We start from the raw sequence: 15,783 nt of genomic DNA, 5'->3' as shown, positions 1-15,783 counted from the left end.
TGGCCAAGCTCCGTGCCAGGTGCTAGCGTGACGGGTTCTGTGGCTATTTTCATGCTCCGTGTGCAGATGAACAGACGGAGGCACGGAAGGTACAGTGAACCGGTTAAGACCCCTCAGCTTGCTGAGCTGGGCTGAGAAGGGAACCAGGTCCCTGCGTGCCCCTCCCTGGGGCAGAGAAGTGCCCCGAGGTGGGAGGGGAGCAGGCTGGCTTGTAAGGACTTGGAAGAGCAGGACAGCACCTCTGCCTTGAGGCTTTGACAAGGTTGCACAGCACACCCACCCTCTCTGGGCAGCACGTGGGTCCCTCGGGGAGCCTGAGCCCACACGATTAAAGAGCTGAGGGTTAAATGCAGAGCTCCACCCACCCACCCTTTTTCTGTCTCCCCCAACCAGGCATTTCCTGTTCCCGGCCAGCTCCCTGAGGCTGGGGTGGGGGTGGGGGAGCCGAGCGCTGTGGGGCGCAGAGCTCTGGTGCCCCCCCACCCCCACCCCCCGTGGAGCCTCCCCACGAAGCTTCCCTGAGGGTGGGTGGCAGTGAGCCAGCTCCTCCTCTGTCTGGAGCAGGGGTCCTGCTGATGGGGACAGCCAGGCAGAAGGGGAAGCTTGCCTGGTTGCTGATTTGCATGTGGTGAGGTGCCAGCCTTCTCTGAGGTCCTGGAGGAAGAGGAGGGCGCCGAGGAGGAGGTTGCCCCTCAACAGGGAGGAACCTTCCGCCTGGGCCTCTCCTCTGTGCCCTCGAGGGCTGCCTGGCCTTCTTGCACATTTCAGGTGACCGGGAAGTCTTTCTGGTGGTCTAACCACAGTGGCTGCTGCTGGCTGAGGGAGCCCCTGATGCGAGCTGTTCCCCCAACCCCAGCCTAAGGGGGGTGATGAATCACACCCCCTTTCCCCTTTGAGGCATCACATGACTGCAGGGAAGCCAGAGTCAAAGCTCAGCTGACCTCCCTGAGGTCAGGAGGGAACTTCCTCCGGGGGCCCATAGAACACATCTGTCCTTTTGTCACCGCCAGTGACCTGCCAGCCCTGGATGGGGCCAGCCCCAGATTGGCAAAGGCTGTGGGCTGGTACATGGAATTCCTGTTAGCCTTCCCACCCCCTCTGACCCCTGGCATGGTGCCACTTCCTAGGAGCACCCTGAGGAGCTTCATGTGGGTCCAAGAGGCAGGGCATGATTTCTCACTTTCCTTCTCTCTGTCTCTGTCTCTCTCTGGCCACTGCACGCACCCTATAGCAAAAACCTAAAAATATTAAAAATGAATAAATAAAGTAAAATAAAGAGATGCATCTACAAAGGGGGACTTTCTTTTTTAAAAAAGATATTTTTGGCATAAGACATGTGTGCTCACCAGAGAGAGACAGAGAGCAACAGAGAGTGCGAAATCACCCTCCTCCCCCCCAACAGGGATGGCCATGCTGCAATTCCTTCTCCTTCCTCTTCTAGGGGTTTTGGGCATGCACGCACGTGCCTGGCATGTTTCAAGCTGCTGGATCTGGGACTCGAACCACTTTCAGCCATGTGAGAGTCCAGCAATGTAACCATGACGCCATCTGCTGGTCCCACAAGGAGGCACCTTAAATGCAGGTCACTAAGAGAAAGAGGGCTGACAAGCTGTCCAGGGATTCCAGCTCTGTGACATTTTGGAAAAGACCAGACTAGGAAGACAGTGGAGACCAGTGTGTAGCAGCTCCGGGGGAAGGGATGAGTGGGTGGGGTCAGGGGATCTTTTTTTTTTTTTTTTGGGGAGTTTTTTGCTAATGTTTTTTTTTGGAGAGTTTTTTGCTATAGGGCACATGAGCTCACCAGAAAGACAGAGAGAGAGACAGAGGACAGAAAGTGAGAAGTCACCCCCCCCGGGGGGGATGGCCATGCCACAATCCCTTCTCCTCCATTCTCTCAGAATCTTGGGCACGCATGCGCACGCGTCCGGCATGAGTTTAAGCCACCGGGTCTGGGACTCAAACTGTGGTCAATTACATGGGAGTCCAGCGACATAGCCATTGCACCAACTGCTGGTCCCGAGCCTCAGGGGATCTTTAGGGCACCGAAACTCCTCTGTGTGATACCGTGATGGGGCTGCACGTCACTGGACAGGTGTCCAGACCCACAGAAGGTTCAGAATGGAGTGTTCTGTTTAATTCCACTTCTAAAGGGACTTGTTAAAATTCTCTTGTGTATTCTGGGTGACCACGAGGGGTGAACAGAAGTTTGTTGATGGCAACAAATGTGCCACCCTGTGGGAGAGGATGATGATGGAGGAGGCTGTGTGTGTTGGGAGGGGTGGAGGCTATGTGGAAACTCTCTGTACCTTCCACACTCATTTGTGCTGTGAACCTAGAAATGCCCTAAAATAAAAGCCCCTCTCTTATTTTAAATAAAGAAAATATTCCGCAGAAAGAAAGGAAAGACAGAAGACCCTCCCAATTGCACCTACCAGGGCATTAGGGATGCCAGGAAGGACTCGTGGGATGCCCCACCTCCCTTTAGCCCGATCTGTCCAGCATTTCGCCAAGGTGTGGGCACATCCTCGAGGACTTTGCAAATGACAGAACACCTAAGTCAGGGGTCAGCACACCACGACCCAGAGCTGAATCTAGTCTGCCACCTGTTTTTGTAAATGAAGTTTTATTTTGTTTATTTTTTAAGAGAGATTTTTTTTACTATAGGGCATGTGTGCCCGCCGGAGAGACAGAGACAGAAAGCGAGAAATCACCACCACCACCACCACCCCAGGGAGGGATGGCCACATGACCATCCCTTCTCCTTCCTTCTCCTTTCGGGATTTTGGGCACACATGCACACACACCGGCATGCATTTTAAGCCACCAGATGCAGGACTCAGACCGCAGTCGACTACGTGGGAGTCCAGCGACATAACCATTATGCCATCTGCTGATCCCTGTAAATGAAGTTTTAAAAATAATATTTACTGGGGGCACCCGGTGGTGTGTTGGCTAAGGTGCTCGACTCCCACATGCCCAACCACTGTTCAAGCCCTGGCCCTGGAGGCTAGAAAATCACACCAGGTGTGCGTGTGTGCATGCCCAAAGTTGGAAGAGGAGAATGGAGGAGAAAGGACTGTGGCTTGGCCATTCCCCCAGGGGCAGCTGAGGGTGGTTTTTCTTTCTCTCTGTCTCTCTCCTGTGAGAGAGAGAGAGAGTTTTTGCATGCATTATATGGCAAAAACCTAAAAATATAAAAATAAATAAAATTTTACTCCTGGGGGGGCATGTGGAGTAACTAGAATCCTGCAATACTGGTGGGAGAGAAAATGGGTACCTCCACTGTATTTTTTACTTAGTTAATTTGCCAGAGACAGAGAGATACGAGGCGGGGGGCGGGGGAGGAGAGAGGGATAAGCCCCTCCCAGTGGAGTGTGGTCATACTGAAATCCCTTCTCCTCCATCTTGTCATCCCTTTGGGATTTGGGACATGCACACACATGTGCTTGGTATGTTTTTCAAGCTGCCAGGGTTGGGACTTGAACTGTGGTCAGCCATGTGGGATCTGGCTCCCTTAACCATTCAGCCACAGCATGGGCTCCAAGGTCTCCCTTTTGTTCTATTTAGACCTTCAACCTATTAGATGAAACCTACCCACATTAGGGAAGACCATCTACTTTACACTGTCTATTTATTGAGTTAAATGCCAACCTCCTCTCAAAACACCCTCCCAGAAACACCCAGAATAATTGTGACCAACTATCTGGGCACCACATAGCCTAGTCACATGGACAAATAAAATTAACCACCACACTCAGCAATAGAAAAGAATCAATTACCAGACTTCTAACATCATGGGTGAATTTATTTTTATTTCTCTTTTTTAAAAGATTTTTGGTATAGGGCATGTGTGCTTGCCAGAGAGACAGAGCGATAGAAAGCAAGAAATCACACCTTGGGGTGATGGCCACACCACAATCCCTTCTCCTCCAGTCCTCTTGGGATTTTGGGCATGCACCCACATGCACCCAGCATGAGTTTTAAATAGCTGGATCCGGGGACTCGAACTGGGGTCGGCTGTGTGGGAGTCCAGCACCTTAACCATCTGCCGGCCCCATCATACATGAATTTCAAAGACATAACATCGCATGACAGAAGCCATACACCAAGAGGACACTCTTGTCAGGTGATGTCTGTGCTATTGTCTCCTTATCCGTGGTTTTGCTTCACACGGTTTCAGTTACCCCTGGTCAACTGCAGTCTGAAAATACTAAATAGAAAATTCTAGAAACAAACGACTTGTATGTTTTTAAACTGCATGCCATTCTGCGTAGCATGGTGAAGTCTTGTCCCATCCTGCTCCATCTCACGGGGGACACGAAGGATCTCTTTATCTAGCGTACCCATGTCGTGTCCCCTGCTGCCCTTAGTCTCGCGATAGCTGTCTTGGTTATCAGATTGAGAAAAGTCCTAGTATGTCTAGGGTTTGGTGTCATCCTTAGTTGCTGGCATCCAAGGAGAGTGTCAGACTGTCCCCTGCAGATAAGAATGATGACGGTAGAGATTGTTTAGGGACAGTTAACCTAATCTTTTTTTTTTTTTTTTGGAGAGGTTTTCGCTATAGGGCGCGTGCGCTCTCCAGACAGACAGAGAGAGACATAGAGACAGAAAGCGAGAAATCACCCCCCAGGGGGGATGGTCACGCCGCAATCCCTTCTCCTCCATTCTCCTCTCGGGATCTTGGGCACGCACGCACACGCGCCCGGCGTGAGATTTAAGCCACCGGGTCCGAGACGCGAACCGCGGTCGACTACGTGGGAGTCCAGCGACATAGCCATTATGCTAACTGCTGGTTCCCAGTTAACCTAATCTTGATGGCTGAAATCAGATCTGTGGTTACCCCAAACTACCCCAAAGCAGGATGAACTGATCTTTCATGATGCTCATGGACTACTTGGATCAGGAATTACAAAACACTTCAGCTGGACGGTGTCCATTTGGGGCTCTTCATGGGGTTGCAGTCAGATGCCGGCCGGGGCTGCAGTCATCTGATGGCTTGACTAGAAGATCCATTTCTCAAGTGGCTCAGTCCCTTGGGCCTCAGTTTCTCGCCCCATGGACTTTTCCACAGGGTTAATGGCGTGGCTTCACAGCTCGGCAGCTGGCGAGGGAGGCAACGGGAAGTGGCAGTGCTTTTTCTTGTCTAGTCTTCAGAAATCACATTCGGGGGCCAGCAAGTGGCATGGAGGTTAAGGCATGCTGGATCCCACTTGGCTGGCTGTGCGGTTCGAGTCCCAGACCTGGAAACTTGAAAAACATGCCGGATGGGTGTGTGTGCCTCCCCAAAACCCTAGAAGAGAAAGGATTGCAGCATAGACAACCCTCTGGGGGTGATTTCTCCCTCCCTCCCTCTATTTCTGTCTTTTTTTAAAAAAGATTTTTTTATTGAAGTTTTTGCTTTAGAGCGCTTGCACTTGCCAGAAAAACAGAGAGAGACAGAGAGACAGAAAACGAGAAATCACCCCCAGGAGGGATGGCCATGCCACAGTCCCTTCTCCTCCATTCTCCAATCTGGATCTTGGGCACACACGCACATGTGCCTGATGTGAGTTTAAGCCACTGGGTCCGGGACTTGAACCACAGTCGACTACATGAGAGTCTAGCGACATAGCCATTATGCCATCTGCTGGTCCCAATAATTCTTTTTATAAAATAATTATTTTTTTCAACTTTATTTATTTATTTAAATTTGATCAGAGAGAGACAGAGTAAGAGAAGCAAAGTGAGAAAGTCAGCCACCAGGTCCAGGACTCGAACCGTGGTCAGCCATGTGGGAGTCCAGCACCCTTAACCACCACGCCACCTGGCAGCCCCTCTATTTCTGTCTTTCTCTGGTGAGTTCATGGACCCTATAGGAAAAACTAACTAACTAACTAAAAACAAAATTCTTGCGTCAAGCATATTCTATTAGTTGCCCAGGGCCAGTCTTGATTTAATGTGGGAGAGTTTTACAAAAACACATCTGATCTTCTGCACGGCTACTGGCAATTACGGACGTGGGGGCCATCCCGGAGGCTGGCTGTCTTAATCCCTGTAGGTTTATGATCAGTCCTGCTTCTGGTTGGACGGCTCCTCCCACTTTATTTCCCCTCTGTAGGACCGTCTTGGCTGTTCTTGACTCTGTGGTTTTTCCACTTAAATCTTGGATTTGTGTGCTAAATTTAGTGAGACTCCATTTTGGGATTTTAATGGAAATTGCATTGAAGCTGTAGCTCAATATTCTTTTAAAACTAATTATTAAATTAAACTAATTAATTATTAATATTCAGCTTGACCAGAGAGAGAGAAAGAGAGTGAGTGAGAAAGCAAGCTGCCAGGTCTGGGACTTGAACCATAGTTGACTATCTGGGTGTCCAGCATCTTAATCACCCTGCCACCTGCTGGCCCCCCTATAGTGCAATATATTTAAACATTTTTTTTTTGTTTATTTAATTTTATTTATTGTTATTTCAAAATTTGCTATAGGGCACACACACTCACTAGAGACTGACAGAGAGAGAGAGAGAGACAGAGAGACAGAGAGACAGAGAGGGAAAGTGAGAAAGCAAGCTTCTAGGTCCAGATTCAGAACTGCCATGGCCCATGTGGGTGTTTAGGGCCTTAACCACCACACCACCTGCCACCCCTCCCAATAGCTCAATATTAAAGAGAATTGAAAATATAAAAATATTAAGTCTTCCTAGTTAAGACCTGGTATATATTCTACTCTTTGTTCATTTATTTTTTCAGAAGTATTTAATTTTATTTATTATTATTTTCTTAATTTGCTATAGGGCATGTGTGCTCACCAGAGAGAGACAGAAGGAAAGTGAGAAAGCCAGCTGCCAGGTCCAGGACTCGAACCGCAGTTGGCCATGTGGGAGTCCAGCGCTGACCTCCACTCTGTTATTTAGGTCTCCTTTTTATGTCTTTCCATAACATTTTGTAGTTTTCTTGAGAAGGAATTCATGCTTCTTTTTGTTAGACAGTACTAACTTTTTCTTTTCTTTTTTGTTACCTTTTAAGCTATGGTAAATAGTATCCTTTTAAAATCAAAGTCTAGGGTCCAGCAGGTGACTTGGTTATGAAGGCTCTGGATTCCCAGATGGCTGACCGCTGTTCGACTACTGGACCTAGCAGCTTGGAAATCCTGCCAGGAGCGTGTGCATGCATGCCCCAGATCCCGGGAATAGAATGGAGGAGATGGGATTGCGGTGTGGCCATTCCCCTTGTGGGAGGTGATGTCTCACTGTCCTCTCTTTGTCTCTCTCCAGCGAGTGCACACGCCCTATGGCAATTACCTTGGAGAGAAAGGCAGAGAGAGCCTTCCTAGATAAAAACTGGTATATACGGGCTGGCAGGTGGTGTGGTGGTTAAGGTGCTGGACTCCTACATGACCGATCATGGTTCGAGTCCCAGACCTGGTGGCTTGCTTTCTCACTTTTTCTTTCTCTCTCTGGTCTAACCAAAAAAATCATAATAACAAATAAAGTAAAAAAATCAATCTTTAAAAACATGGCAAAAATTCTGGTATCTATACCACTCTGTTTAGGTCTCCTTTGAGATTTTTCCATAAAATGTTATCATTTTCTCCATAAAGAATCTGCACTTCTTTTTGTTAAATATTCCTTTTTCTGTTCGTTTTAAATCTTTTTTCAAAAATATTTATTTGTTTATTCATTCTTTTTTTTTCTTTCTTTAATTTGAGAAAGACAGAGAGATAGAGAGAGAAAGCAAGCCACCAGGTCTGGGACTCAAACCATGGTCGGTTCGGGAGTGTCCAGCGCCTTAACCACCATGCCACCTGCTGGTCCCTGTTTTAAATCTTTTAAGCTATGGGAACGACTATCATTTTGAAGGCAAAGTCTGCTTTACCTACAGCGGAACGCTCAATTCCTTGCCCTACAGCGAAACGCTCAATTCTTGTTTCCCATACAATCCGTCCCAGCAACGCCTGGGTTCGCTTGTGCAATCCACACTCTTATCAGGGCATAGAAAATGTCTACTGCTTGTGGCCTCTCTGAGTAAATCTCTACCTTCCCTCCTGCCCCAGAAGCAACCACCAATCTGATTCCTATCACCATAGGTTAGTTTTGCATGCTCTAAGATTTCACAATTTTTTTTCTTTTGCTATAAGGTGTGTATGTTTGGTAGAGAGAGGAAAGAGAAACGACACCCCTGTGAGGGGCATGGCCATGCCACAATCCCTTCTTTTCCATTCTCCCCTTGGGACTTTGGGTGTGTATGCACACTCACCTGACATGTTTCAAGCCTCCAGGTCTGGGACTCGAACTGTGGTTGGCCATGTGGGAGTCCAGTGCCTTAGCCACTATGCCCTCTGGGTGTCTCCCAGTGTGAGTTTTGAGCCGCTGAATCTGGAACTCGAACTACAGAGAGACGGCCATGTAGGAGTGCAGTGTCTTAACCTCCTTGCCACCTACTGGCCCTACAGTTAGTTATTTGTTAAATAACATTTCTAACTGACTGTTGCAGATACGCTGATAGATGGGGGGCTTTGTATAATGCTTTTGTATTAGCAACATTGCCAATTGCCAAGTTATTTAATTTATTTATTTTAAAGAATTACTTTATTTAATGTTTTATTTATTTATTTAAAAATTTGGTCAGAGAGAGAGAGAGAGGGAGAGAGAGAGAAAGAGAGAGAGGGAGAGAGAGAGAGAACTCCCCAATGGGGAATGGTCACACTGCAATTCTTTTCCCTCCATTTCTCCATCCCACAATGATTTTAGGCACACACACACACACACACACACACACACATTTTGAGCTGCTGTGGCCAGGATTCAAACTACAGTCAGCCATGTGGGCTCCAGCTCCCAATGCACACTGCTTAACCCCTGCGCTAAACAGCCTGGCCCAAGTTCTCTCTCTCTCTTTTTAAAAAATAATAATATTTAATTTTATTTATTATTATTTTTTTCATGGCCAAATAATATTCCATTGAATGGATATACCACATTTTGTGTGAACCTATTAGTGATTAAAATGATAGTTTGAGAAGTTTATCTCTGTAAAAAAGTTCAGGGGTAGGTCTGGCTTTCAGTCCAGCTCGATTCTTATCAGAAGAGCGTGTGCTTTCATGAAAGAGGTCCATGTCTTCGTTTTTTTTCTCCGTCAGTCTGCAAGGCAGGCTGCTTGAGACCCAGTTTCTCCTCCGCCCCTTCGTTTCCCTCCAGCTCTCACCTCCGTCTCTCCCCCCGCAGTTCTTGTGCCTTAAGAACATCCGCACCTTCCTGTCCACCTGCTGTGAGAAGTTTGGCCTCAAGCGGAGTGAGCTCTTCGAGGCCTTCGACCTCTTCGATGTGCAGGATTTTGGGAAGGTGAGCTGGGCACCTAGTGCCCAAGGATTGGTCTCAATTCACTTCCATTAATGTCTACACTGGGCAAGCTACTGTCAGGGGAGGGGCAGGTAATGCAAGGGACAAAAAACGCTACTCGGGACACGTGGAACACAGTTCAGGTTCCTGCTCCAGCCCTTGCTGTGTGACTTTGGAAGGTGGCTGTACTTCTCTGAGCCCTAGGTCCCTCCTCTGTCACCTGGGAGTAGTGGCATCCTGCCCTGTCCGAGTGGCTATAAAGAAGAAAGGGATCGGGACAGGCCAGACAGGGGCATAGCAGTAAAGGATGATGCTCCGATGCTGATGCACGTGGGAAGGTTCCAGGTTCGCGTCCAGAGCTCTCCCGAGCATGCAGGCATGTGCGTGCCTACCATCGAGGGCTGACTGAGGCCGGGCTGGACTGGGCATGAAGACCTCCCTGGGGGTTCTCTCTGGTATGCCGATGGGACCACCAGTGCTAATAATAGGAGATTAACTAGGACAGTGGGACTCAGTTAAGGGAAGGACCATGTGGGCAATGGAAAGGCAGAGAAAATCCTGCATCAGGCCGCACAAAGCGTGGGGTCTAGGGTCAAGGCCTGGTCTCAGCTGCTTGGACTTGGGCTGACCTCTCAAGGGGAGTGGGCAGGGGGCTGGCTGAGCATCCCCATTCTCATTCAGGTCATCTACACCCTGTCCGCCCTGTCCTGGACCCCGATTGCACAGAATAAGGGTATCATGTGAGTAACTCTCTGGGCCATCCCACCCTGTGCTCCCCTCCGCGAAGCCCCCTCCTCCCAGCCCCTAGGCCTCTGCCTCACACCTTCCCGGCCCTCAGGCCCTTCCCCACCGAGGAGGACAGCATGGGCGATGAGGACATCTACAATGGCTTGTCGGACCAGATCGAGTGAGTGTCGTGCAGGGCTCATAAGGAGCCCCCATCTTGGGGCTTGGAGGGGACAGAGCCCTGCCAGGGTCGGTGGTGGGAGGGTGGGGAACAGCCTTGATCTGGGAACGCGGGTGGCCCTGGCTGACACCACCCCCCCCAGCGACACCGTGGAGGAGGATGAAGACTTGTACGACTGCGTGGAGAACGAGGAGGCCGAGGGTGATGAGATCTACGAGGACCTCATGCGCTCGGAGCCCGGGCCCATGCCGGTGCGTGGGGTGGAGGGCTCGTCCAGGCAGGGAGGTGGTGTGGGCAGCGGGCAGCTCCCGGCCCCCAACCGCAGCCTCTGTCCTCCACTCTCAGCCCAAGATGACGGAGTATGACAAGCGCTGCTGCTGTCTGCGCGAGATCCAGCAGACGGAGGAGAAGTACACGGACACGCTCGGCTCCATCCAGCAGGTGGGGACCTGCGCGCCCGCCCCGGCCAGGCGCATGCGTAGAGCTGGGTTGGTAGGTGCGGCGCACCTGTCCGGCTGCCCCAGGGGCCTCTGCCCTTAGCCCTGTGTCTTCTCTCCCCCGTCTCTCTCTCTCTTTCTCTCTCTGTCTCTTTTTTTCCCCTTCTAGATCTCGCCCTACTTCTTCCTTCGTTTATCTTTCCTCTGTGTGTCTCTATCCTTACCTACGACCTTTACTGGATCCGCATCTCTGTATGTCTCTCTACTTCTCTTTTTAAACATAATTATTTATTGAGTTTTATTTATTTTTAAAGAATTATTTAATTTTATTTATTCATTCATTTACTTAAATTTGACCAGAGAGAGAGAGACACACACACACACAGACAGAGAGGGAAAGTGAGAAGACAAGCCACAGGTCCGGGACTCAAACTGTGGTCGCCCATGTGGGAGTGTCCAGCGCCTTAACCATCACACCAACTGCGGATCCCATCTTATAAAGTTTTATTTATTTATTTATTTATTTAAGTTTTGCTATAGGTCATGTGCAACCACTGAGAGAGAGAGAGACAGAGACAGAGAGAGAGAGAGAGAAGAGAGAAAGCAAGCCACTTTCTGGGTCTGGGACTTGAACTGTGGTTGACCATGTGAGAGTCCAGCACCTCAACCACCATGCCACCTGCTGGCCCCATGGCTCGCTCTTTAAAAAAAAAATGCTAAGGGTGTCTGCCCTTACTGGAGGGGAAGGTGAGATAGAGAGAGCAAGAGGGAGAGAGAAGGAGGAAACAGCCCCTGGCGTGCATGGCTATGCTGCGACCCTCCGTTTCTCCATCCTGCCAGAATTTGGGGGCACACTCACACATGTACTGGACATGTTTTTCGAGGTGCTGGGTCAGGGTTCAAACTGTGCAGTTGGCCATATGGGGTCTGGCTCCTTTAACCGCCAGACCACAAAGCTGGCCCTGAGCTAGTATACGTCATTCTGCAATGAATGTGCATGTACACGCTTTTGTGTGGGTGTATCTTTATCTCTGCCTCTTTCTGTCTCTCTCCTTGTCCCTGTCTCCCTGGGACTGGGCTGGAGGGAGGGGGGGGGTCTCACCTTCTTCCGTCCTCTCTCCCCTCCCCGCAGCATTTCATGAAGCCCCTGCAGCGATTCCTCAAACCTCAGGACATCGAAATCATCTTCATCAACATCGAGGTGAGCTGATCTCCAGCCTTCTCGGGCCTCTGGCCAGCGGGGATAGCTTTCTGGCTGTCCTGTCCCCGCAGTGTGGAGGCTGGGACACCCTGAGCCCTGGGCTCCGGCCCTGGCTCACCCCTCCCTGTGTGCAGGACCTGCTCCGGGTGCACACGCACTTTCTAAAGGAGATGAGGGAAGCCCTGGCTGCCTCCGGTGCACCAGCTCTGTACCAGGTCTTCATCAAATACAAGGAGAGGTGAGACCCAGCTTCCTGGTCCCTGCCTGGGGTCCCTGTCCATGCCTTTGGGAGACCTTACCCTCGGAGACAGTGAACAGGGAGGGATTTTTACTGTGTGCTCACGGGAAGAGGCTGCTCCTTTCTGATTCATTTTCCAGCCGTGCTGTGTGGCACTGGGGAGGCACTTGCCCTCTCTGTGTTGCTTTATCATCTATAAATCAGTGTGGGATAGGAACACACTTCTGCGTTTGTGGTGAGGGTTGAATACATAGATTTGTAAAGTGCTCGGACGGGGCCTGGCACGCAGTAGGTGCTTCATAAGTCTGTTACATGAATGAGGGTTGGGCAGAGGGGATGCAGCAGGTGCTGTGGTAAGGCTCATGTGTGATCGCTTTTAATGCTACGGTAACTCCAGGTGCAGGGCGCTACTGCTACGCCCATTTTACAGCTAGGGAGACTGAGGCTCAGGGTCATTCGGTTGGGAAGGGCGAGGTCAGGGTCGACGCTCAGATCTGCCTGACTGCTCTCTGGCCCCTCCGACCCAGCGACCTGTCCTCTTCCTGCAGGTTCCTTGTCTACGGTCGCTACTGCAGCCAGGTGGAGTCGGCCAGCAAGCACCTGGACCAGGTGGCCACAGCCCGGGAGGACGTGCAGATGAAACTGGAGGTGGGGGCCGGGCCACAGCTGGGGGCTCTGCCAGCCCTTCCCATTCCTCCTGGGGAGGGGGCGGTTTCTCACTTTCGCTCTTTCTGTCTCTTTCTCTTTCTGGCGCCTCCATGCACCCTATAACAACATCCAAAAATAAATAAATAAATAAATAAGGCTTTGAGCTCTAGAAACAGCCACCCAGCTCTGGGGTGGAGAGCTGTGAATACCCATGTATTTATTCAAAGCTGCCCGCACCCCCTCGCCCCTGCGTCTGGCTCCGCCTGGGCACCTGCCTTCACCTGGTCTCACTCACCCATGGTTGCCTGATCCCCAGGAATGTTCTCAGCGTGCGAACAATGGAAGGTTCACCTTGCGGGATCTACTGATGGTGCCCATGCAGCGAGTACTCAAGTACCACCTCCTCCTCCAGGTGCCTGGCGTGAGCAGGTCCCCTAGGCATGGGCTTGAATGCATACCCTCTAACCCCCGTGTCCAAAGACAGAGGCAGGGCTGGCTTCTGGCAGTCAGGGCTCTAGGGCCTTCTGGGGTGGGTCATTTGTGTTCTGTCTCAGCCTCCAGGAAAATGGCTGAGAGTGGGGCTGGTGGGCTCCCAGGAGGAGGGGGCAGACCCAGCTGATGTCTGACTGTTTGTGCAGGAGCTGGTGAAGCACACGCAGGACGCGATGGAAAAGGAGAACCTACGGCTGGCCCTCGATGCCATGAGGGTGAGTGGGCTTGGAGGGGCCGGCGGACACTCTCCACGCCTCCTGCGCCAGGCGACTTGGGGGCCAGGCTCACCTCTGCTCCACCCCCAGGACCTGGCGCAGTGCGTGAACGAGGTGAAGCGGGACAACGAGACACTGAGGCAGATCACTAACTTCCAGCTGTCCATCGAGAACCTGGTGAGGCAGGGGACTCTGCGGGCCAGGGTGTGGCTGCGTGGGAAGGGTGCCGGGTCCTCTCCTTGGTGGCAATTTGTCAGGTCCCCTGCCTGCTGCGTAGGACCAGTCTCTGGCTCACTACGGCCGGCCCAAGATCGACGGGGAGCTCAAGATCACCTCCGTAGAACGGCGTTCCAAGATGGACAGGTGCGCAGTCAGACCCGGGGCAGCCCGGGCGGGGGCGGGGCCAGGATCCTAGATAAGCAGGTGGGCGGAGCCAGCACGGCTCTAGGGCGGAGCATAGGAGACAGGCCTGGCTCCTAGACAGACAGGAGGACAGAACTGACCCACATCTTGGGTAGAGTCTGGCAAGGGCGGGCCAGGTTCCCAGATAGACAGGAAGGCGGGGCCAGGTTCCCAGGCAGATGGGGTAGAGCCAACACAGATCAGGGTGGAGTCTGGGCGGGGCCAGCATCCTGGATAAACAGATGGGCAGACCCAACACAGATCAGGGCGGAGCTTAGGCGGGGCCAGGTTCCCAGACAGCCGGGGTAGAGCCCACATAGGTTAGGGCGGAGCCTGGACGGGGCCAGGGTCCTAGATAGACATGTGGGCGGACCAACACAGATCAGGAACCTGGGCGGGGCCAGGACCCTGGATAGACAGATGGGCGGACCCAACAGAGCAGGGTGGAATCTGGGCGTGGTCAACATCCTGGATAGACAGGTGGGCGGACCCAACGCAGATCAGGGCGGAGTCTGGGCGGGGCCAGGATTCTGGATGACAGATGGGCGGAGCCAACACAGGTCGCGGCAGAGCATGGGCGGGGCCAGATTCTAGATAGGCAGTCCACATGAATCTGGGGAGACGTCTAGGTAGGGGGGGGGGCCAGATTTCTAGATAGACAGGTGTGAGGGCCCACTTACCAAGGGGCTGGCCAGCCAGAATGTGTGGGTGGAGACAGACCCGCGGGAAGCGGGGAGAGTTCAGAATGCACCGCTGGGCGTGGGTTAGGGCTAGGGTGTGGCCGAGTTGGCCAAGGAGAACGCAGGTAGGAGTCCTAGATGGACACCAGGTGGGTCCAGGAAGCTGGAGAGAGCCCTATAAAGAGGAGCCGGACAGGAGTACTGACCTGGCCGCTTCCAGGTACGCCTTCCTGCTGGACAAAGCTCTGCTCATCTGTAAGCGCCGGGGGGACTCCTACGACCTCAAGGACTTCGTGAACCTGCATAGCTTCCAGGTTCGGGACGACTCCTCCGGAGAGCGAGACAATAAAAAGGTGGGGCTCTGACGCCAGCCCTGGGTCGTCTCCTCGCGCGTGTGTGTCAATCGATCCACCAAAGAGCTTTTTAATTGAGCACCTACTGCAACCTGGCATGCTTCTAAGCACTAGGTCTAAAACTGGAGACAGACGTGGTCTTTGTATTCTTGTGGGAAGCAGAAAACCGATGGTGTGGCATTCTTCAGGAAAATAAAACAGGGCAGGGAGGGTGCAGAGTGAGGGGGGGGGCTGTCTTACTGGGACGCCTGTATTGGTCGGACGTTTTCTGAGGAGGTGACATTTAAGCTGAGGTCGCCTTTCCCTCACTTCCTTCTATCCCGCCTCTGGCTAGCTCTTCCTTTTTCTTTACCCTTCCACCTGGAAGTCCTGTTTCCTGGGTTGTAATTCTTCTGTTTCTCTTTATTTTTTTAAGGTTTTTGCCATAGTGCGTGCGCACTCACTGGAGAGAGACAGAGAGACCGTGAGAGGGAAAGTGAGAAATAGCCCCCCTAAGGTCGGGATGGCCATGGTGCAATCCCTTCTCTTCCATTCTCCTTCTGGGATTTGGGGCACACATACATAGATGCTGAGCATGATTTTCGAGCTGCCAGGTCCGGGATTCGAACCATGGCTAGCCATGGGGGAGTCCAGCTTCTTAACCACGACCCTTGCTGGTCCTAATTTTAAAAAAGAATTTTTAATTTTAATTTTTTCTTCTTCATCATCATTATGTTATCATAATTTTAATTTGTTGTAGAGCATTTATGGTCACCAGGGAGAGACAGAGAGAGAGAAAGCAAGCCATCAGTTCTGAGACTTGAACCCATTGGTAATGTGGGAGTTCAGTGCTTTAACCACCACACGACCTGCCGGCCCCTTCCCCTGAATATATATATATATATTAGAATTAT

General features: G+C 51.4%; 1 protein-coding gene across 2 annotated transcripts in view; it reads left to right on the top strand.

Moving 5' to 3' along the window:
• Positions 1–15,783, top strand: part of VAV1 (vav guanine nucleotide exchange factor 1) — a 53,719-nt gene that overhangs the window by 15,245 nt on the left and 22,691 nt on the right. For both annotated transcript variants that reach the window (XM_006170235.3, XM_006170236.3), the window contains exons 2-14: positions 9,204–9,320; positions 9,999–10,057; positions 10,156–10,224; positions 10,367–10,475; positions 10,570–10,665; positions 11,794–11,862; positions 11,997–12,100; positions 12,649–12,748; positions 13,065–13,160; positions 13,387–13,455; positions 13,546–13,632; positions 13,733–13,818; positions 14,758–14,890. In XM_006170235.3, coding sequence (XP_006170297.1) covers positions 9,204–9,320; positions 9,999–10,057; positions 10,156–10,224; positions 10,367–10,475; positions 10,570–10,665; positions 11,794–11,862; positions 11,997–12,100; positions 12,649–12,748; positions 13,065–13,160; positions 13,387–13,455; positions 13,546–13,632; positions 13,733–13,818; positions 14,758–14,890 — 1,194 coding nt within the window. The remainder of the gene's footprint in view (positions 1–9,203; positions 9,321–9,998; positions 10,058–10,155; positions 10,225–10,366; positions 10,476–10,569; positions 10,666–11,793; positions 11,863–11,996; positions 12,101–12,648; positions 12,749–13,064; positions 13,161–13,386; positions 13,456–13,545; positions 13,633–13,732; positions 13,819–14,757; positions 14,891–15,783) is intronic.

This window comes from Tupaia chinensis, unplaced genomic scaffold, assembly GCF_000334495.1.
Source record: "Tupaia chinensis unplaced genomic scaffold, TupChi_1.0 Scaffold148210_1, whole genome shotgun sequence".
In the NCBI taxonomy this organism is placed as follows: domain Eukaryota; kingdom Metazoa; phylum Chordata; class Mammalia; order Scandentia; family Tupaiidae; genus Tupaia; species Tupaia belangeri.
Note: the sequence above shows the minus strand (reverse complement) of the source record. Positions and strands in the feature narration are given on the sequence as shown.